General features: G+C 38.5%; 1 protein-coding gene across 2 annotated transcripts in view; it reads left to right on the top strand.

Annotated features, from left to right (window-relative positions):
- Window positions 1-16,847, top strand: part of LOC109095922 (neuropilin-2-like) — a 77,624-nt gene that overhangs the window by 32,935 nt on the left and 27,842 nt on the right. For both annotated transcript variants that reach the window (XM_042763415.1, XM_042763414.1), the window contains exons 4-7: window positions 1,564-1,792; window positions 3,731-3,886; window positions 4,186-4,355; window positions 7,545-7,700. In XM_042763415.1, the coding sequence (XP_042619349.1) occupies window positions 1,564-1,792; window positions 3,731-3,886; window positions 4,186-4,355; window positions 7,545-7,700 (711 nt within the window). The remainder of the gene's footprint in view (window positions 1-1,563; window positions 1,793-3,730; window positions 3,887-4,185; window positions 4,356-7,544; window positions 7,701-16,847) is intronic.

Genomic DNA, 16,847 nt, shown 5'->3' on the forward strand with positions numbered 1-16,847 from the left:
AAATCAGTCCCAGTATGTGTAAAGGTGATATGAGGTTGTGTGAAGCACAGTTGTCATTCCCAGGCTGTGCGGTTGTACACCGAGTTCCCACACAGCTGCTTGGCGAGCACAGAAATAGTTAAAGCATTTCAGTTATTGAAGAGTTAAGAGTCACAGATCACAGAGCGTTTGTTCTCTGATCCGTTGATATTTTAGCCCCACAGCCCCTGACAGCTCCTCAAACTATCTCTCTTACTTTCTCTCTCCTCTGTACTTTTATTTTTTAAATAATGCAAGTGGCACTTCCTGTGCCTCAAACTGAGATCCTTTGAGATTACAGGAAAATATCAAGGGATTTCATGTGCTGTGCATTAGTATGAGCACAGTGACTCTGCATGCCTCTGAAAAGGTGGCATTACACATGAACATGCTGTGCATCTTGTCAAAGGCTGGTGTGTAGGACGTGTGTCACGGCTGAAGGTGAAGCATGACTGTGCATGTGTTAGCACAAGGAACACTAACTCTGTGATAAAAGGCCAAACACTATCCAGCATAGGCTTAATACCAGTTCGAAACTATACAGGTTTGCTACACAGCCTTAAAGGGATAGTTCACGCAGATATGAAAATCCTGTCATTATTTTATCATTGTTCCAAACCATTGTGATATTCTTTTCATTGTGTAACACAAAAGGAGATGTTTAGCAGAATGTCCAATCTGCTCTTTTTCATACAATTAAATTGTTTGGCGATACTGTAAAGATTAGAAAAAAAGACTTGGCTTGTTACAGTATGATAATCTTTGCTTTTAAAGGTGTGATCACATTAGTGAAATTTCACAGGCAAAAAAGGAGCATTGTTAATAGTGTAGCAATGCATGAAGCATTTGACGTAGCTTTATAAAACATATCATCACAATGCATTAATAAATCCAAATTATATAAAAGTCTAAAATAAAGTGATGCTATCTATGGGACTCCATTCAGTTAACCTTTTAATGGATTTGTTCATTACAAGAACCATCTAAATGAACTGATTCGCTGGAATGCTAAAATTGAAGAGAGTGAAAAAGTGTGTTTGCTTTTACAGTTCTAGCACAAAGTTAAACTGAGATGCGTATCATACAGCATCATGTCCTAAAATGACATCTTAACTTACAGCATGTCAGTCTATGTCACAGAAATCTCTCCTTCATTAGACACAAACATGCAGCATGAAAATCGCTGAGTGCCGTCTCAGACTATAGCGGGAGCTGAATATTGACAGCAGCTGCAGGGATGGGAAATCATTCTAATTCAGCACTTTTGTAGATGAAGGCTTTTTCTGTACAGATTTAAAGCTTCACTTTGATGAATGTTCCACATTTTTGTTAACATCAATTATTTTTTGTCAGAAAGCTAATCAAGTGTGTCTATTTCTCTGTGTGTGATAGACAAAAGAAAGCAAGTAATGTGTCTCTCCTGTCCCTTTAGGACATGTCCACTCTCTGAGATTTTGGTCAATACAAAAGCATCATGTCTTACACATGCACGTAACGGTGTGTTTCAGCTGCTGTATTCACATATTTTCTGATTTCTCTCCCTCCGGCTCCGACTGTTCCAGAAACTTCACCAGTCCATCAGGTGTGATCGAGTCACCCGGCTTCCCTGACAAATACCCCCACAATCTGGAGTGCACCTTCATCATCATCGTCCCTCCTCACATGGACGTCACCCTCACCTTCCTGACTTTCGACCTGGAGAACGACCCCTTGCAGGGCTCAGAGAGCGAGTGCAAGTACGACTGGCTAGAAGTGTGGGATGGCCTCCCGCAGGGTGAGTCTAGATGTTGTAATCCTGAAGAATTCTGTTTGGATTTACAGTCGGGGTTCGGATTAGACCACGGTATTCCAAAGTCCAGACCACCCGTGACTTTAAGAGGATTGCATTTCCCATTTCCCTCTGACCTCATTGTCTGCTTTGAGATCAGTATGTTGCATGTCTGCCATACATAATTTGGTCACTTAATGATTTCTAATCCACATACCATTCACTATCACACTATGGGCCATCTGGTTGGTTTATCCACCAGTCTATACAGCTGTTCGCTCTTGCCCTGTGACATGCACCACCAGTTTGTTGGCCGCTGCGCTTGCAGCTCCACCGGTATGAAGCTCAGGCACATTGCTGTCGTGCTGTTACTGCGGCTGCCGCTGGAGCTATTTTAGTAGCAAGCGTTGGCAGATGAAAGTGGAGCCCAGGGCCTTGTTTTGCCTTATCTGCACCAGGCGGGGCCAAAAAGCCACAGAACCCATATTCTTCTGCACGTAAGGTTGGAGGAGATGGAGGACGGGGGGTAACAGCAGCCATGGTAGCCTTTATCAGGAAAGTGAAAATGGGGTGTGAATAACACTGCAATAGGATTTAATCCTTGTCTGGAACAGAGCGCTGTAGAATACACATTTCCCCCCAGCTGTCTTATTAATGCTTCAGCCCTAAAACCCCCATACTGCCCCCACCATTGCCCTTCTGCCTCGGGGCTGGGCTTCATATTGTAGCACTGCACATGCACATGTTATCACACAAACAATAACTGTAGACACTAAAACACAACAGTATATTTAAGGTGGTCTAATAAATCTAACCAGCTTGACCAAGATCATCAGGTTCACCAGCTAGTAGTACAATTCTCATTATATAATATAACAATAAAAAAGCAAATACTCATTACTGTAATGTGTTTGTATGTTATTGTAGTATTGTCCAATCCATATTTATTACTGTTATGAAAATACAGCGGAAAATATGTTTAACTGTGCAAAAACATCTTTATTTGCCTTATGAAAAAATACTGCTTAATATTATATTATTATTATATTATATAATATTAATTATTTTCAATAGATTTTATATTTTTTTCCCCTGTCAATATCTTTACATTTCTCTGACATATTTTCCACCATATTTTCATTATTCATAATTAAAATAAGTGAAGAACATCTTAATTTTCCTTTTAAAAATATAATTATATTCATTTGTGTAATATATTCTTTTATAATATCCCCCTTATTTTTCAGCTCAGAAGTAAGGAGTTTTCTGTGAATGTGCGAGACTTGGGCCTGATTGTATTTACCTTTATTTATGAAAAGTGGTTTTTGAGGGGGACTGTAAGCAACTTTCAACAAGCAAGATTCACACACATACACACACAGATAGCATCCTGATCAAAGTAGTATACAGTAGCCACCTGATTCGATCATCAACACCATCAAAGGTGAGAGAAAGAGTTATTTCAAGCTATCTTTTGAGAGCACTTGTGGTATTAAAGCCCCTTCCCAGAAGAAAATCAATGTACTTGATTGATACAAGGCTATTTCATCCATCCGGGACTCTGTGTGTGTGTGTGTGTGCGCGTGTGTGTGTGTGTGTGTGTGTGTGTGTGTGTGTGTGTGTGTGTGTGTGTGTGTGTGTGTGTGTGTGTGTGTGTGTGTGTGTGTGTGTGTGTGTGTGTAAGTGCCTATGTGTGTGTCAGGATGGACGATGGATTCATTACAGAGAGACAGCAGCCTCTCTACAACATTACATCCTGACCAAACTAAATCACATACATTTGTTGACAGGTAAATGCCCCAGAATTCAGAGAGGTGGTGTTCTATAGGTTGTAGGCACATAAACAGAATAACCAGCCTTATCTTATGAGTGGCCGGCTGGAACAAAATGACACCCGTTCACATCCCGGCACTGAGAAACCATCTACATTTGTGTGTTTTGCAGTGGGACCTCTGATTGGGCGGCACTGTGGTACCAAAATCCCCTCTGAAATACAGTCGTCCACTGGTATCCTCTCTCTGTCCTTTCATACGGATATGGCCGTGGCCAAAGATGGCTTTTCTGCCCGCTACAACATGACTCTCAAGGAGGTCAATGACAGTAAGTGATGTTTTTCTTTCAGCTTTGAAACTGAACTGTTGGTCTAGCTACCAATACGAAAATGTAGTTTGCTAGTAATAAAAAAGTAGCTAACTAAATGGAAGCTACTTAAGAGGGTGTCTTTTAAAAAAAAAAAAAATACATCAACTAAAAAAACTAATTCAATATGATTCAATAAAATGAATCAGACTACAAAGTTAGTAACAGCCCTGATTTTAGTTACTCTTCAACATTGCTGTTTATTTGCATGTCTGTCTTTTATCTCAGATTTAATATAAGAAAAACTCTGTGTTCCTCAGATTTCCACTGCAGTAATGCTCTTGGCATGGAGTCAAACAAGATTAGCGACGACCAGATCTCTGCGTCATCCTCCTTCTATGATGGCCGATGGTCCCCAAGACAGGCTCGGCTTAACTTTGAAGATAACGCTTGGACGCCCAATGAGGACAGCAACAAAGAATACATCCAGGTGAGGTTTCCTCTCTCTCATTTCCATGTCTGCAAAGGGGAGAAAACAGGGAACAAGTTCCCATCACTCTCAACTTACATGCATTGTGCAATCTCAAAATGCTTGTGAATGGACATGTGGATTTGAGATTTCTGATTCTGACAGGAAGTCACCCAGGTTAGGTGCAACACCAGGCCTTCAGAATGAGACTCATTAATTTTGGTGTTACTTTAAGTGGTGTGTCGTATTGGTGTCAGGATGCTGCTGAGTTGTGGGCTTCTGGTAGAGCAGCTGTTGTGTTGTGTTAACACCTGACATCACTGTGTCGCTCTCAGGGTCCATGGCACAGACATCCATCTTGACAAACAGCTGTCGTAAATGCCAACATGCCCGAGGACCATACTTCACCCAGACGCTTTGGCTTTGTTGTGTGTGTGTTCAGAATAAGAGAGGTTGTTCTGTTTTAGGTGTTTACATGCAGCTGAGATCCGCATACAATTGATATTCATCGATACATTCTGGGTTTCAGGGTAAACTAACTGATGAAGTTACCTTAAAGGAATGCTGTGGGCACAATACGAGTTAAGATCTGTTGTTGAAAGCATCTGCGGCATAATGCTATTTACAATAGAAGATTATTTGAGTTGTAGAGTTGTACTTAACTTTTACCATATTTTAGTTTAATTTACATTTCTATTTTGTTTTGTTTTGTGTTTATTAAAGCAAAAATAATGGTTACAGTTAGGCACAGTTGAAGCCCTTTGTTAAAAACTTAATGTTTCAAAATAATTATTTAATTTAATTATATTTAACTTAATTATTTTATTTTATTTTATTTTATTTTATTTTATTTTATTTTATTTTATTTTATTTTATTTTATTTTATTTTATTTTATTTTATTTTATTTTGAAAAAAATAATGGTTGCAGTATGGCACTTGCAAATTCAGACTAATTGTTAAAAACTTACTTTTTCAAAATAATGGCCAACAAAAAGAGCCATTCACTATTGTAAAGGAATCTAATTTCAGTTGATTTTATTTTATTTTATTTTTTTTTAGCAAAAATAGTGGTAAATGGGCACTTACAAGGGCCTTATTATATTATATTATATTATATTATATTATATTATATTATATTATATTATATTATATTATATTATATTATATTTTGCTCAGTATTATGACCATGTAAATCTTCTTTTTTTTACTGAGAAAAGAGACAAAAATATCTTCTGTGGTATTCAACATTATTCCATCGATGCTGATGATGACATTTAACTTGTATTAAACCAAGAACATCTCTTTAACATCTCATCAGATCTTCTCTTATGCTCTTTTTCCATTGTTTCTCTCCCTCTCTCTTTATTACTATTCATCAGGGACTCACTTCTCAGACGTTGTAGGCTACATCTTTCTCTCTCTCTTCCTGGTCTCTGGGCACATGCAGGGGTTGATGATGCACAGCCCGCTCTGATGGTAACAGCCACTTGATTGATGAGGGTCCTTTTCTAGGAATAAATAGTTAGCAGCAGTCCCTGGTTCTATTGATTTTTTTGTCTAGGTGTGTTTGTCTGTGGCCCTAAGCAGCTTTACAGAAGGTTCTAGGTGTGTGTGTGTGCTCGTATCTGTGTGTGAAAGCCACACCTGTCTCTCTGACAGATAACAAACGCTGCATTTTCACGCTCATGTTCAGATGACATCCCACTGAGCAGGGAGAGCCGAGGATCATGGGTAACAGCCCTCCTCTAGGACAGGAGCTGAATGCCTGATTAAGGACCTCACTGCGGTAGAGGCGGAGGGGCAGAGAGGCAGCTCTTGCACAGCTATCATCATCATTATCATCATCATCATCTTCTTCATCATCATTGTTGTGGAGTGGGGGTCTAGGGAGCGAGGGAGGGTGATAATCTGTGGAGTGAGGGAGAGTTGAATGAAGGTGGTTAGTATCGATCAGTGCTCAGGTGATTGATCTTAAGGCTCTGATAACACCTTCGCTGCCGCCCGTGATCTGCAGGGAGGGGAAGCCTCATATTCCCACAGCTCTATCCATCTTTCAGCTCTTCCCTCTATCTCATTCCTCTGACATCCCTCTCTCATCTCCCCTTCTGCTTCATTACTTATCTCATTCTCTCATCATCCTGATTTTAGTGGGGATTGCTAAGGAAACAAAAACCATATGAAGACATTTTCCTTAACTAAAATAAAGTAATATAACTGGAAAATCAAACACTAAAATAATATGTTCATGACTCCAAAACAAACTGAATTGAAGTTAAAAAAAAAAGTTATTTTTTTTCCCCAAATTTTTTTAAAATTTGGTTTTGAATTTATCACAGTATACCGTAACACTAGATGGCTCTGAGAAATGTGATATTTAAAATAATTTAAACATTATTTAAATGTTTATTTAGTTTTAGTATAATTAAATGTTAAATAATGTCCTTTAACACAGTGACTCAATTTTAAAAGGACAGAAATATTTAAACTTTAATTAAAAAATATATAATATGAAATTATAAAAAAAAAGAAAAACAATCATAGAGTGACAACTTAAAAGGAAAAACAAAAAATTATATAAATATAAAAAATATGAAAAATTACAAAATATAAAAAGCTTAGTTGACATATTTATAACTAAGGCTTTGTTTAAATCTCTTATCCTAAGCATTTAACTTTTTAGTACGTGACATTTGTCAAACACTAGGCATCAAACTGTGATATGAAAATCACAACCAATCTGAAGATATTTAAGTGAAAGTGACATGACATACAGCCAAGTATGATGACCCATACTCAGAATTCATGCTCTGCATTTATCCCATCTAAAGTGCACACACACAGCAGTGAACACACACACACCGTGAACACACACCCAGAGCAGTGAGCAGTCATTTATGCTGTGTCGCCTGGGTAGCATTTGGGGGTTCGGTGCCTTGCTCAAGGGCACCTCAGTCGTGGTATTGCCGGCCCGAGACTCGAACCCACAACCTTAGGGTTAGGAGTCAGTCTCTCTAACCATTAGGCCACGACTTTGCATGTTTGATCAAATACTTTAATGTGGACCATGATCTTGGGTGGATGTGGCTACCCAGCACAACCCACAGAAATAGAAACCAAGCAATCGAAAAAATGTCCTGTCACAGTTAATTACAACAAAAATCCTTATCGCAACATGATTTAATTCAATTTTCTTTTTTTTTTCTCCTTAGGTGGACCTGCACTTCCTGAAGGTCCTCACGGGCATCGCCACCCAGGGAGCAGTCTCCAAAGAGACACACAAGCCCTACTTTGTCACCACTTTTAAGCTGGAGATCAGCACTAACGGAGAGGACTGGATGATCTACCGCTACGGCAAGAACCACAAGGTACGATCATGCGGGAACGAATTTGAGAATGTGTGAGAGATAAAGCAGTCAGTTGTTCTCTGTTTTCCTGCATTGGTTACAGAGATGTGTGAAGTAATGTCACGTGCTGTGTGTGTGAGATTCAGAGGGCCAGAAAAGATCTGAAAAGACAAAAGGTGATGACATAATTTACTTGTATCTGTAGTTTCTGTGGAGGGTTCATTGAAATGCTTGTTCTCCTAGCTTAACAGATAAGACTTCCACAAGAAAGACTATCTAAAGATTAAACTAGCCTGGAAATTCATGCCAATCGAAGATGCTCTTTTTGGAAGATTCTTTAGGTGTAGGCTGATAGGAGGCAGGACTCCATTATTACAAACCAAGTGAACAGGCTTGAGTGAAAGGAAAATAGAGTGAGGTCAGAGAACAGAGAGAGTGAAAAAGAGTCATAAGCGATGTTCCCTCTATTTAGTTTTTTTCTTTACCAAACATCAAAACCTCACACACAAAAAATGACAAACCACTAAAGCAAAAACATTCTTTATACCAGACATGTACAGCGCACACACAAAAAGTGTGTAACTTTTAACTTTAATGTGCTATTTATATTTGATTTGACCCTTGATGTAACTAAATAATGTACATTTTAAGTTACCTGTTAAAAAAAAATTTTAACAGGTAACTTTTTTTTTTAACTTAAACTTTTTTAAATTCTTTGTAATAATATAATATAATATAATATAATAAAAAAAATATAATATAAAACAATATAATATAATATAATATAATATAATATAATATAATATAATATAATATAATATAATATAATATAATATAATATATGAAAAAATGAAGCAGATATTGCTCATGGATTCCCTTTTTGAGGTCTTTTATTTATTAGGTTTATAATAATATAATATGAATAACTGAAGCATTTAAACTGATAGAATAGAATAGAATAGAATAGAATAGAATAGAATAGAATAGAAATGTAAATAGAAATGTAAATGTCTCAGAGATTTGTTACTGTTCTGTGCCCATCATCCGCTATTTCCACCACTTAATCAAGCCACTATTCTTTCAAACACAATGACGTTTTATTTCACGTTATTGTGTTTGCGTTTTTTGCATTGCTATTTTTTCTGCAAGCACTTGTCTTTCTATGAAACCTGTAAACTGCATTCACCGGTTCTAACTAAATAGTGACACCAACTCTATAGCGGTTTGCCAGAGCATTGCCATTATTTAGCATTTACTAAAATTCAATCAAATGGCTTTCCCTACTCAGTTTTTTGTGTGAGTCCTGTACGCGGCATATTATTTCTTCTGCGCTGTCACAGTGATAAGGCCTGTGTAAAACTAATCGTCCCATGTGGTACATGCCTCTAATCTTCATTTATTAACAAATCCCCTGGAAACCCTGTATGGAGTTGATTGCTTGACAGGGGAACATGTGAAAGCTCTGATGTTAGCGTGATGATTTTGGAAGAAGTTGTAAAAAACATCAGCCACCACTGAGAATAACCTACCGGATCTGACCCCGTCCACCACTAACTGGCGTTTGGGTCTTTAGCACCGGACCCCCTGCTGGAATAGCCTCTGGCTTTAATCTTCCAGAAAATCTCTGAGCTCAGTCCTCCCTTAATGTGCTCGGTGTTTTTACGGCTTTGGTTTCAGTTCAGTTAAGCTTTGTTAAGAAGTCTGGCTGTGTCGGAATGGGAGATTCGCGCCTTATGGGAGGTGTGACCGGTCAGTGTACATTTAGAAATGGTACTATTAAGTAATGTACTGTTTATTCATATGCCTGGAAGGAATATTTATAAAAGTTGGCAGTTATCTAGCAAGATGCCTCACTCCTGCAGACAAAATGCATTCAGTCATGGCTTTTTTAATATCGCCTATGTAGAATACCATGTTGGCATTGAAATGAAATTTAAATTTGCAATACTGTAAACAGTTTCGTATGTGAGTATCATGTAAATGAACTCTGAGTCAGGCAGGTTATTATTTTTCAGGGCTGTGTGGTGATGGTTTGGGTTGATAGCACCACATCAGGCTCTCATCTGTCTTAAATGATGATGGTGGAGGTGTGTATGACCCTGGACACTGACAGATTGTGTGTGTTTATCGACAAACAGGAAGAGCTGCTGAAGAGATCACTGTAGGCTGGTGGCTGATAGTCTCATTGTAAATGTGTGTGGTGTAAGTGTGATATCACTATCAGCAGTGCTGGGCTTAATTTCTTCTCAGACTGCCTCAGCTACTGTGGCGGGTTTTCAGTTCACTACTAGATTACCTGCAGCACACTCATTCAGTCACTACTAAATCAGATCTGATAAGATCACACACACACTGACACACACATACAGCTCTGTTCCAAAACCTTCCTGTGTGCTGCATATATAGGAAGCTACAGTAGAAGGCAGCATCCTAACTGAAATGTAAATATTTAATTATTGTTATAATATTCCACAAATGTTTTTTTTTTTTTTTTTTTTTACTGCATTTTGTATCCAATAAATGCAGCCTTGTTAGAAACTTTTAATAAGAACATTTTTGTAAAGATACATAGACTGTTGCCTTAGAAAAAGTCAGCATATTTATGCCAATTTATACTTACTGAAACAGCTTTTTAACTGTGAGAGCAGCTATGATGTCTTAAAATACTGTTTAGCTCTATTGGAACAGAACTACAAATTCCCTCACCTTTTAGTGGGAAACCCAGCACACAGAAACACATGCATATGCAGCCAATTCCTCAACTGTGTCATTTCCACACACTCCCTCCTGAGACTGTATCTGATAAAGCCATCAGAGTAACGACAGAACAATTTATGCTATTTTCACAAACATACTGTTTCAAATTGCAAGGTGGTCAAAAGGTCTTAATTCCATTTCTACTTGCTGGGAAAATAAGTGAGCCCCTTCTGTAAGGTCCCACACCTGCTCTTAAAGGGATAGTTCACCCAAAAATAAAAATTTTATGTTTATCTGCTTATCCCCAGGGCATCCAAGATGTAGGTGACATTGTTTCTTCAGTAGAAGAAGATTTTTAACACAAACTGTTGCAGTCTGTCAGTCTTATAATGGAAGTGGATGGGAATAACGGCTAAAACATACAATAAACAAACAAACAAACAAACAAACAGAACCAAATTAAACCCTGCGGCTTGTGACGATACACTGATGTGTAAAGACACAAAACGATCGGTCCGTGCAAGAAACTGAACAGTATTTATATTGTTTTTTCTCTGATTCACGCAATGTCCAAACTGTTAGAACTCTCCTGACCTACCTCTCAAGTGGACCATTGACACTCTATCTACAATCTCAATTAGGAGTATTAGCACTTATGAGTCTGCGATCCGCCATAAAGCAAGAAGAAGACGGCTCACGTGCCTGGCCACCTGCTGCTGAGAACGCACTAAGGAGGACGCGTTCAGAAGAGTTCTAACAGTTCAGACATTGCGTGAATCAAATTTTCATTTTTGGGTGAACTATCCCTTTAAGGTCAGTTTGACCATTTAATGTAGCTTTGTCATTGACAGAGACCATTATGAAGGTCTGGCAAATTCCTTGTTTTTTTTTAACAATACCATCAAAGGGGTTTATATAGAGAGAGAGCATATGGTATGTGAGTTAACGTGTAAAATCCTAAAGAGAAGCAACAGAGAGCACTGTCATGGGAGATGACATCAGCTCGGACTTCAGAACAGCAGCCTGACAGATCTGTCCATCTCTGTGCATTCCTCCGCTTCACATGGAGCACGTGGATAATGGAAGACCGCTGCCAGATCCCGGGAGGATTCCTCTGTTCTTTGGGAATGTACCACTGAGGGTTTAACCTTTAGTGATGTCATAGACTAGAAAATAGATGCTCTTTGAATTGGGTTGTCTGCATAAAGCACAGCCAGAGTGTGTGACGGTGGGATGTGTTCAGTGAAGCGAGGAAACCATTTCACACATACTCAAGCAAAAATACACAGTTACCTGTCTTTAGTGGGGTTGTGCAAATGTGGTTTTCATTCACTGTGACAAATGGTGGTTTTAGAGGAAACATTTACACCACTGAGGGTCATAAAACTTATCGTCTGTTCTTCCAATTACTGTGTGTACCGATTCCAAAGTGACTTAAAGCGGCAGTGCGTCATTTTTATGCTGCTAGTTTCACCAAAATAGAAGCAGAATTGCAAAAATGATGCATGTTTAAGAAAGTTGTTTGGAAACACTCCCACATCTGCTGGTTTCCTTGAAAAGACAGTAGGATTTTTCCATTGGCTTTTAGCTTATTGCAGAAAACAAGCTCTGTGAGCAACAAAGGTTTATGAAACTTATTGGTTTTGTTTACCAAGATAATGCAATCACCAGAAGTAAAGCGAGCATTAGGATGTAAACAGTACCACAGTCAAACAACTACTCACAACTCATTGCAACTCATACTATCTATATATGAATATATGCATATGAACTAGTGAGTATATGAGTTTTCCTTCATTGTGATGATGTTTAATGTCCCCTACAACCTCTGTAGTCCTATTTAGCCACTTGTTAGCATCCATCTTTTCCAAGACACATCAAAGACATGTCAAAGGTAAAAAAATAAATAAATTATGAGTGAGATATAACTGATATATTTTATGTCTTAGTATAAAATGTGAACAACATTTGAGCTTGTCTTAACGATGAGCAGGTCAACCTTGTTTCAGCCCAAAAACCCATAAAAAAAGAACATTGCTGATGGAACCTGAAATGCAAAAATACGTATTTGCAGATTTTTTGGACTCATCCCTTCAGCACTATATTGATCGAACAAAAAGTAATCCTTCTACAAACTAGCTTACTTATTTGTGTGGATTAAACCGGGATAAAACAAAGTGTCCAGCATTTTTTCAGAAACACAAGGTAAAGCAAGGAGGGAAGGCTTCCACATTCTAATCCCTTCAACTCAATCTCACATGCAAACTGGGAATTAAGAGGAAAGCAGGAACCAAATCAACATTTTTCACAGTTTTTTCTCCTCTGAACAGGATTTAGTCTGTCAGCCATTGTAATCCAAAGATGGGCCTCCACACTAAATGAGTTTTATAGAGGGAGTTTTGTGTTTTATATTTACAGCATGTAGAATCACACTCTTGAAGTTTTTGATTTATGCTTAAAAGTTTTCAGAAAGTATTCAGTAGTATTTAAAAAGAATTCATTGAACATCACAAGCCCTACTAAAGAATAAACACATACCTTCTGTCATATGGCAATCAGTGAATGGCAGCAACACACCAAAATTGGCCACAGTGTTCAAGTATCTGAGCCCCTCATTGCTGTGCCACCAGCAGACTATCAGTCAAAACCATCCGTGACAGGAGAGCATACAGCCAAGGGGCGCCGGGGCCCAAAGCCAACACACAGCCTCCAAACTTACGAAGGAAAAACTGACACATCAAGTTGTACTTTATCTAAAGCTCTCCTAAACTTTCTAATTCTTCTATAATTATTCTATATGCAGTTTTTATGACCTCATATTAATCAAGAGGCTACATGGAATATTTGTACTTATAAAATAATTTGTCACAGAGTCTGCCTTTCTCTCTTCGTGTTTCTCCTCCTCTGAGGCTGAGCTTGCACTGGCCTGCAGCCAACTGGAGCCCCACTGCTCTGTCAACATCTTCATCTGGGCCACAGAGGTGTGGGAGAGAGCAGGAGAAGGCCAGAGAGAGAGAGAGAGAGTAATGACTCAAGCAGAGTTGTGAATGAGGACCACATTTCCCAGTGGCCCCATCAGTCCGAGGGAAAAAAGTGTGGCAGTGAGCCAATGCAAAGCAGCGATAGATGGAGGGAATGAATGACAAAAAAGACTGACAGGCAGAAAGATGGACAGAGCAGGGAATGCAGCACCTCTTTCATCTCCCATGACACTGTTGTGGCCATGTGTCTTTCCGTAAACCAGCCCAAGCAGTCAGCCATTCTGGGGGAGAGTGTCCACTTTTATGCATCCACAAATTCTCTCTTCTCTCTCTTTATTATATTAACAGTGACAACATTTGCAGGAGGTGTGTGTGCATGTGTGTGTGACCTCACACTTTAACCTCATGGAGAGTTTGCTTTGGTGGGGGTTTATTATTTAAGTAGACGGCCCTAGTGCCAGACGCTTGAATAATTCAAACTCATTTTTTGGGGACTCCTCACCAGGAACCTGCCCTGTTGGCTATCACTGAGGACCCATTTCATCTCATGAATATTCCCTCACACATACACATTTTCCTGTGCTGATGAACTTCCAAGGAGTTTGTTTAATATAACTACTCCTGGACTGTCAGACGTGATTTTTCAATAATTCATATTACAGTTAATCTACATCCACCTTCATTGATCTGTCTGTGTGTGTGTCTAGACAGACCAGCAGCACTGCTGTGGTGCCAACAAATTTCTGTTTTTCTACAGATATCTGGCACGGATTGGATCTTTTTGGATATGTATAAACAAAAACACACATGAGATCTTGCATGACTTGCATCTAAAGACTCTTTAGCGTCTTTATTATCTTTATAACTTTATTGTTATTGTTTGGTCTTAGACTTAGTGCTCAATAAGAAGAATCATGACCACTCAGTTGCATGTGAGTTGTATACAAAGCTAAATGCTCTTAAAGTTTGGTTTAAATCTGTGTGACTCACTGGACTTTGCAAATGAACATGATTAATTGTGTGATATGGTAATATTGTGTATTTATTATAATTGTGTAAATATATGTATTTTTGGGAATATATTTCTGGAAAATCTTTGAATTTGTAATGCATCTGGAAAAAAAATCTGACATATTCTGTTGACATCAGGTCAGTACACAGGCATATATAACATGCATGAGGAAACACGTACACATGTCATTAATTTTTTACATGTGGACACAGTCAGAGCATAAGAGAGACTGAGCCAGGAAGAGAAAGAGAGTAGAGGAATGAAATGAGTGCTCACTTTCAGATAGTGGAGATATTGGTTCCTCTGTGATCAGTCTTCTGTGATCCATCTTTTCGCTTTTCGCCATACATGGGATATTGAGTTTTCTTCTCTTAAAAAAACCCTGGCTTTTCCATAGGAAAGGATTCTCTGTGTTTAGTGAAACATTGTCCTTCCCATACCCTTAGTATGTAAGTTTATTGTTTATATCATTATTTAGCTAATTCAATACTTTCATCTGCCAGTAAGTGTACTCTTAGCTTTGCTTAACAAGTTTTACTACGTATAAATACCCTCCACATAAAAGTATAGCAGATTTTTCCACAAGAAACTGAAAACATACGCTTGTATCTAACACCAGATACATTCAGACCCCCACTCACATACAAAACATCATCAGCTGAGACAGACAACAGATACCTGATCCCCCCACAGACAGCATGCTGGGAAACACTAGCAGCCATGCCTGAGGGAACGTGATATAAGTAACATACACAAATGCATGATTCATGAACGTAATTTAGCATAAACTTTCCGATGACGGCTGTGTCCATTTGTCATGTCTCTGGCTACGGGCACGCAGGCACACACAGAGAGTGCATCAATCAAAGATTACGCCTTGACTGCATAGTGAGAGAGAAGCAACGCAAAACTGACAGTGTGAGGGCAAAAAAAAGGAGGGAACGGGTACGAGGGTGGCCTTGTATCAGTAGACAGCAGGGCTGACAGCAGTTCTCCTGTTCTGGTGTGTGGGAGTCTGTCATTACCAGCACCTGTGTGTCTGTCAACACAACACCAGTCAGGGGCCATTGTATCTTAGGGATGCTAAGAAAACATTAGCAGGTGCTCGTGTGTGTGGGAAAGAGGGAAGGAAACAATAAAGGTATAGTTTCATTTCGCTAATATATGTTAGGCTAGAAGCAGTATTTGACTCCGTCCCCTCTATAGATTGACTGCTGCTGTCAGAGTCCAGGACTTTGTCATTTCTGTCATTCCTCTCGCTTCCCCTTTCCCTCTGCCTTAGAGAACCAGTGGGAAATTACCATTCTTCAGCTTCATCTCAGCCTGCTCCCTAACATGGTCACAGTAATTGGACTTCTCAATCCTGTTATACCTTTTAGATGTTGTTGTTTTGTTTTGTTTCTGTGCTTTTTGATCATTTTGGCATCTTCATGGTTAACACTTTCCTCTTTGTGCTCGGAACTTCATCCATAATGACCAGCGGGTCTTTAGTCTGAAATTTCTGATATACATCTGTTCATTTGTTATAAGGGATTCATGGCTCCTAGTTTCCTGATGGTTTGGATTAAACAAGTTGGCCAATCAGAAACCAGGAAAAGGAGACGCCCATGGGCAACAATAAATAAAAACATTTGTAACTAACTAACTAACTAACGAACTAACTAACTAACTAACTAACTAACTAACTAACTAACTAACATTTGTAACTAACTAAAAAAAAGTTTTTATTATTACTATTTTGCAATTTCTCATGATAAACTGAGATGATTTAGTTGGTGGTTGATAATAATTTCTGATGTTCTTATAGTATTTATTAGTATTTACTAAAAAAAACTAAAATTCAATTAAATAGTTATTAAAGTTAAGTAGAAAAAAAATAATGTGTGTGTGTGTGTGTGTGTGTGTGTGTGTGTGTGTGTGTGTGTGTGTGTGTGTGTGTGTGTGTGTGTGTAATAGTATATAAAAAATACAAAAATAACACTGCCAAGGGTACAGTTTTGGAATATTTCACAAGCTTCTTGATATATTTTTTTCTCAGAAGTGCTTAGGTTATATCAGTGAATTGTGAGGAATAGGACTCTCCCACACACTTCTTGCCCCCAGTTGTCACACAAACACACACACACACTCACACTCACACACACACACACACACACACACACACACACTGTTTGGCTCTCACATACTGTGCTGTGTTGAAAAACTGCCAGGCAGTGAAGGGGCAAGGTCACACACTCCATCATGAGGTCATTAAACAAAAGCATTTCTGGGATCCATGTCTGAATCTTCCTACTGACAACAGCTTTACACACTTCTACTTTTTCCCAAGGTTTCACTCGTCTTCTGTTTGAACCCCACCTCAATTGCTCTGTTCAGTTTCAATTTCAATTTGAAAAAAAAAAAAAAAAAAAAAAAGGTAATGATTAATATACAAATAATAATAACACTAATGTAAAAAATACCATTAAAATAAGGCAC

Source organism: Cyprinus carpio, chromosome A9 (assembly GCF_018340385.1).
Source record: "Cyprinus carpio isolate SPL01 chromosome A9, ASM1834038v1, whole genome shotgun sequence".
NCBI classification, from domain to species: Eukaryota; Metazoa; Chordata; class Actinopteri; order Cypriniformes; family Cyprinidae; genus Cyprinus; species Cyprinus carpio.